We start from the raw sequence: 7273 nt of genomic DNA, 5'->3' as shown, positions 1-7273 counted from the left end.
ACTTCACCCTGTTGTTGATAATACCCGCGCAAAAGCATTGTAGGTGGGTGTAGGGAGTCCTGTGGATGCAACGCAGCTCAGGATACTCCAGTCTACAAGGGGCCCCTGCCATTAGAAGGTGGGCCTCTCACTGTTGGGTTTTGCCCCCTCACCACATTATCCCCAGATACTGAACTTTACCATTCCTTCCCATGGGAGAAAGCAGCTATTCACTTCTTTGGTGGAAAGTTAAGAGGTGCATTGAAGAGCATTCTGGGCAGGAGTCAGTGACTAAATATGGCTCTAGTAAGCCCAGGCCACATTCACACCATTCATTAAAGGCACTATGATACCACTGTAGATAATCATGGTCATTCTCCACCCCCACCCCGATTCCTGGGAAATGTAGTGTTGTTAGGAGACTCCTACTCCCTTCACAGAGTTAACATTTTCAGCGTTCCTTAGGAAGAGGGATTGATTTGTCAAACCATTCTGGGAAAAGCCAGTCCCTCCCTCCCTGCCTCCCTCTGGACATACATTACATTCATGGAGCTTAAATGCACAAACAGCCTTTATGGCAACTAGTATAGCAAGACTAACTTTAGGAGGATTAGACAAATGCATGGAACCAGATCCTGTCTACTTTGGCCTGCATACCTCCAACTTGTGTTCCCTTTATTTATACGATGCATAGAATCACAGAACTGATATGGACAATCACCACAGAAGACAGGTTTTCCACTTGCAATGCCCATGCTACAGAAGAAGAGTTTGGATTTGATATCCCGCTTTATCACTACCCGAAGGAGTCTCAAAGTGGCTAACATTCTCCTTTCCTTTCCTCCCCCACAACAAACACTCTGTGAGGTGAGTGGAGCTGAGAGACTTCAGAGAAGTGTGACTGGCCCAAGGTCATCCAGCAGCTGCATGTGGAGGAGCAGAGACGCAAATCCGGTTCCCCAGATTACGAGTCCACTGCCCTTAACCACTACACACACACACTCTCAATAGAGCTCTATGAAGACAATTAACATCATCTTCAAGGCCATAGCATTCATGGAAGATCAGTGGCCTCGTCCCAAGAATGTTATATTCCAGGACTTTCTTTTTTTAAATGGGTAACCTAAGAATGTAAAGGTGTTCTATGTAAACTGAAGTCCAGTGAATAACAGGAGTACCGATGCAGAAAATGGCTCAGAGCTAGTTAATGTATCACTCAGTTGGTTTGGCCTGTGTTGCTGGAGACCCATCTACACAGCATGTTATTATCTTGGCGCCATGAAGTCTATTTGGCTTTCTTAAAGCCTGTTTGCTACCTCATCACTTGTTTTCTATGTTTGTTGCTCCTTGTACAGCCACACTCTGCTGGGTTACTTTTCTGCAATAGCACTGGAAGTGCATCAGTTTGCATGTCTTAGGTTAAATCTTCAAGGATAATTGTGTACTAATGGGGGGGGGGGGAAGGCGACCATATCAGGATGAGAGCTTCTCACAAGTATCTGGTCTGATCTGGTAGGACAGCTGCTTCCTATGTTTTTAGATTTTGTGTTTGTAGATATTAGTGGTGTTCATAAAACTCAAGTCTCACTTTACATCAGTTTTTGCTTTAAAAAAAACCCCAAAACCTGCTTTTGAGGTGCTGCCTGTTTCAAGTTGTAATTTGTGTTGTGAGTTGCACAACACAAAATGAAGCTCCAAGTACCCAAAACCCTCTTTCTGAGAATCTAAAAATTGCTGCGTCCCGGCCCCCTTTGGCCTATCTTTCTATCTCAGGTAGATTTTAAGTCTGGAAAAATAGCCCACGGGCTTTCATGGCAGAAGTAAAAGTATTTCACTTTCCTCCATAATGGATATTAGAGTAGTATTATTATTTTTTTGTTTTAGTTGACCTAATAAAGTTAAGTGTCATGTTCATATTCCCAAGGGGGAGTGGAAATTTGTGAAAACATAGAGAGAGATTGAAGGAAAGTTAACCTGGTCATTCTTGGCCAGGAAAAGGCCACTTGAAACATCTAGACAGTGAAGCAGTAGTGACAAAAAGAATGGAATATATTCTGGTTGGCTGTTTGTTTGTTCTGTGAGTAAAAGCATTCCTACCCCACAGAGCATCTGTTGGAATCTTGTATGTGCTATCTTGGCTTGTGTTCAGTTATCAGTGAGCTTTTTGAGTGTGTGCAGTTCATACAAACTTCACTGATCCTATGTTCCATCACTACTATCGTTTTTCAGGAATACAGATAGCTCTGGGCCAATTAGTTTGACTGTACTGGTCAAGGCCTAGAACAGAAGGGGCCAGCTGAATCTATACACTGCTAACATGTCAGCAATTCTGAGCTGGTAACCACAGAAGCCATGTTGTGCACTGATAAAGCAGTGTAATTTGAGTCCAGTTCTGTACCACTCCCTTGCCTGCACTAACTTTTTATGTTATTACCCTATTAAACCACTTGCGTATTAGGGATAAATGCCTGTGACTGCTTGGAATCATCGGAGGTAATGCTTATTGTACAGGTATGCAACTCTGAACTGACACTGTGATACACATTTCAATGAAGTTCTCTTTACACATGTTAAACACGTGTGCAAGGGTACATAACAGAATACAAAAGAAAGGAGATTTAGGGCACAGTGGAGAGAGAAACAGAAACTAAAAAAATGGTTATGCTCTTTTGTAAAGCTTCTTGCCTAGTAGAGACTGCCAATCATCTGGGTAGTCTTCAGATTTGTGGACCAAGAAAAAGTAGAAAGACGTCTAGAAGAGCAGCTTGGAGAGACATGGAAGCATTTTAAAAAGGAAGAGCAAAAGGCAAATCATATCTGGATTAAAGCCTAAGGTAGTGTGTGTAGTGGTTAGTTCCCACTTGGCCAGAAAGATCACTGGGTAACCTTGAGCCAGTGATCATTGCTCTTGACTTACCTATCACACAAGGTCTGTTAAAAGGGGGAGTTCCTTGGGGAAAAGGTGAGATTGAAACGTAATAGAATAGGATGGCTTTCTCCAGGTGTCTAAACAACAAGAACAGGCAAGCAAGTGATGGAGTGCTGTTACTTGGGGGCCACCAGAGCAAGCAGACATCCGGTTGCCACCTGCCTACCAGAAAAGGCAGAGTGCTCAGAGAAGGGCCTCCAAGAGCGTTTGGCTGAAGGGCAAGTTCATGCGGGATAAAGTACAGTTCTGAAAGTTGTTCTACCATATAGCACTTTCCTTTTGAGAAAACAACAACATACCAGCATCGAATATTCTTCTGAAATGCCATTCCAGCTCACCAATTTTAAGCCATTTTGTTCACTCCGAGACATCCAGTAGTTCTGTTCAGACTACCCTTGGCTTTAAGTTAACTTGAGCCAAACATTCTGGGCCAATCCTTTGTGAAGCAGAACTGAAATTTTCTAACTCAGAAACAGGAAACATACATCCCATCAAAGAGAAAACCAAGGGAACTTCTACTGTGTAGTGGGGATCCAGAGGCCCCTTGCAGTTTCCGCTACTTAGATGTCAGCCTCCCATGGCTGGCCAGCTGGTCAAATACTTGAACCAAGCCCACTCAAAGTAATGAAGTTAACTGAGCACCTAGAAAGGAATGCTGTGATCACCAATAGTCAGCATGGATTTCTGAAAAATAAGTCATGTCAGACTAACCTGATCTCGTTTTTTGACAGAATTACAAGCCTGGTAGATGAAGGGAACGCAGTGGATGTAGCCTGCCTTGATTTCAGCAAGGCATTTGACAAGGTGCCCCATGATATTCTTGTAAAGAAGCTGGTAAAATGTGGTCTTGACTATGCTACCACTCAGTGGATTTGTAACTGGCTGACTGACCGAACCCAAAGGGTGCTCATCAATGGTTCCTCTTCATACTAGAGAAGAGTGACTAGTGGGGTGCCACAGGGTTCTGTCTTGGGCCCGGTCTTATTCAACATCTTTATCAACGACTTGGATGATGGACTCAAGGGCATCCTGATCAAATTTGCAGATGACACCAAACTGGGAGGGGTGGCTAACACCCCAGAGGACAGGATCACACTTCAAAATGACCTTGACAGATTAGAGAACTGGGCCAAAACAAACAAGATGAATTTTAACAGGGAGAAATGTAAAGTATTGCACTTGGGCAAAAAAAATGAGAGGCACAAATACAAGATGGGTGACACCTGGCTTGAGAGCAGTACATGTGAAAAGGATCTAGGAGTCTTGGTTGACCACAAACTTGACATGAGCCAACAGTGTGACGCGGCAGCTAAAAAAGCCAATGCAATTCTGGGCTGCATCAATAGGAGTATAGCATCTAGATCAAGGGAAGTAATAGTGCCACTGTATTCTGCTCTGGTCAGACCTCACCTGGAGTACCGTGTCCAGTTCTGGACACCACAGTTCAAGAAGGACACTGACAAACTGGAAGGTGTCCAGAGGAGGGCAACCAAAATGGTCAAAGGCCTGGAAACGATGCCTTATGAGGAACGGCTAAGGGAGCTGGGCATGTTTAGCCTGGAGAAGAGGTGGTTAAGGGGTGATATGATAGCCATGTTCAAATATATAAAAGGATGTCACATAGAGGAGGGAGAAAGGTTGTTTTCTGCTGCTCCAGAGAAGCGGACACGGAGCAATGGATCCAAACTACAAGAAAGAAGATTCCACCTAAACATTAGGAAGAACTTCCTGACAGTAAGAGCTGTTCGACAGTGGAATTTGCTGCCAAGGAGTGTGGTGGAGTCTCCTTCTTTGGAGGTCTTTAAGCAGAGGCTTGACAACCATATGTCAGGAGTGCTCTGATGGTGTTTCCTGCTTGGCAGGGGGTTGGACTCGATGACCCTTGTGGTCTCTTCCAACTCTATGATTCTATGATTCTTCCTAATGATTTTGACAATTCATTCTGCTTCTGTGGTAGTAGTCTGGCAGATCTTTAGAATGTGTACTCAGAATTGTACAGAAAAGTTCTCTACATCTCCAACACTGTTCTGAGACCCATTACAAGGTTATTTAAAATTACAAAAAAATAATCTTATATAGATTCTTGGGAAACATAATTTAGCTTTATTGAAATCATTTGAACACTTTTTGTTACATTAAATCAGATTCCTAAGTGGAAGCCAACCTTAAGCAAACCAGTGTAAATAGGAAAAGGTATAAACAAGGAAGAGCTTCTAGCCAGTGTTAAATACTGGTGCATTGTCCATAGAAACTTGCTCTTTGCCCGTGAGATCCGTCAGAAACAGAGTAGATGTCAATAGCTATAGGGAGATCTTCATTCAGTGTTGCCAACAACACTTTAATTTCAGTGGCTCCAGCAGGCAAAACTGACCTGGATGTTCAATGATATTACCCAAAAAACATTTGTTGCCTCTCAGTGTCCACACACAGTGTCCGCCAAAATTCAAGTTTGTGTCTGTGCAATTAAGGCTTCTGTTGGCCTGTGGCTTTGAGCAGGCATACATCTCTCCCAGGGCAGTGAAGCTGATGTTCTAGAAATTCCATAGCTTGGCTTGGAATAAATTAGTTCCATATGGTAGGGTTAGGAGACTCTTCCAGAAGGGCCATTTCTCAAAAGGGACAGGGTTCCCCCTGCCTTCTACAGCCCCTGAAGCAGGATCGCATTTTGAAAGAGGTACAGTGTTCTTCTCATCACGACAACATTAGGAGGAGTTATAACAGTGAACATCTGCCTTCCTTACTGCTCTTCAAAAGAAACAGCAAAGCTAAAGGAGAGCTCTGGGTTATTTCACCAAAAGTTTTGTAAATACTGATGAATGACTTAATGTGATTGGCTAAGCCCACCCCCCAAAAAGAGACTCAACATGCAACGAACAGCCACTGTTCAAGGCTAAAGCTATGAAGATTTGTACCTTCCAGTAAAAACACTTTTCAAATCATAACGCATTTTAAGTTAGGATACGGGAAATCAAATGTACAGGCAAGTTTAAACAGACCAGCTCCAAAATGTACATCAAAACAACCCAGCAAACATACAGAGGACCCCTCATCTCCATTTCATGTGATGGGGTGAATCTGTAACACAAACACCCTGGCCTGCAGGAAGAGCAAGTTGCTTATTATTATTATTTTCATGAACCTGAGTACCGAGAACAATAAATAAAAATAAGAGTGTTAAAATGCAAGTCTCGTCTTGAAGGTGAGGGGACTTCGTTCAGATCTGAGCCTACCTTTTGGAAGCATTATGAAGCCTCTACAAACTACAGAGCAGGGAGAGTGCAAATCCTGGCTGAGGAGAAGAATTGCCACAATTCATTCCGGTGGATGCTAGAAATCCAGTAATCACTAAACAGACCATTGTAAACAACTAGGATTGACCCTTCTTTCCTCCTCCCACCTTCCCTTTGAAACACTCCCTTGCAAAAGGCATCTGCAGCTAAAGTCTTCATATTTGGTTGGAAGTATTTTGTTTGTCCCACCTTTATATATATATATGTACACACACACATGGAATTTTGATTAGGCACAATGAAGGTTAAACGTTCAACAGGTCCTCATCGCTGTCATCATGAAAGGAAGCTGTCTTCACTGAGTTCTGTAGCTTCCGTTGGCCGAAAGCGGTGCTGCCTTTGCTATTCTTGTTGCCATTGAGCAGGCCAGGCTTATCGCTGCTTGGGAGGTTAAGGGTCTTGTCATGAGGAAGCCTACTAGACTGGACGCCCCTCGCTGAATGAATCTTCACCTCTGGTATTGTGAGGACTTCATCCTCGCTGTCCATGTCATCCACATGAAGAGAAGTGAGAGCATCCGACTTAACTACTTTGCTGGTGATGTGGCCGTTTTCGTGCCCTTCGTTTCCTGACTTCTGGTTGGGTGCAGCTACCTCCTCCATGAGCCATTCCATTTCGTTCTCGTTCAGTTCTTCAGTGCTTATCTGTCATGTTCAAGAGGGTGCAGTTAACAAACAGAATTTTAAAGTCTTTGCACAACCATTCTATGGATACCAAGATAAACCTCATCTTGGAAATGGATCACAAACTCAGTGGCAAAGAACCATGGAGAATTCAACCTGGCACCAGTTTATAAAAATCAAGCAATAACCAAGGGGGGCGGGATATTAGGAGCAAGTGATGGGAAAGGCCTCTGGTCTGAGACCCTGCTCCCCGCCAGGTGGATAATACTGGGCTATATGGACCATAGGTCTGACTGAACAAGGCATCATCTTATGACCAACTACAGTCATACCTCGGGTTGAATACGCTTCAAGTTGAGCGCGTTCGTGTTGCACTCCGTGGCAACCCAGAAGTAACGGAGCGTGTTACTTCCGGGTTTTGCCACTTGCGCATGCGCAGATGCTCAAAATGA

General features: G+C 43.6%; 2 protein-coding genes across 2 annotated transcripts in view; both read right to left on the bottom strand.

Annotated features, from left to right (window-relative positions):
- Positions 1 to 7273, bottom strand: part of ACAT2 (acetyl-CoA acetyltransferase 2) — an 833137-nt gene that overhangs the window by 545473 nt on the left and 280391 nt on the right. The window lies entirely within an intron of this gene.
- Positions 4989 to 7273, bottom strand: part of IGF2R (insulin like growth factor 2 receptor) — a 67357-nt gene continuing 65072 nt past the window's right edge. Inside the window, exon 48 of the mRNA XM_083731946.1 lies at positions 4989 to 6842. Within this exon, the coding sequence (XP_083588072.1) occupies positions 6444 to 6842 (399 nt within the window). The 3' untranslated portion in view covers positions 4989 to 6443. The remainder of the gene's footprint in view (positions 6843 to 7273) is intronic.

Source organism: Podarcis gaigeae, assembly GCF_964106915.1.
Source record: "Podarcis gaigeae genome assembly, chromosome: 3".
NCBI classification, from domain to species: domain Eukaryota; kingdom Metazoa; phylum Chordata; class Lepidosauria; order Squamata; family Lacertidae; genus Podarcis; species Podarcis gaigeae.
Note: the sequence above shows the minus strand (reverse complement) of the source record. Positions and strands in the feature narration are given on the sequence as shown.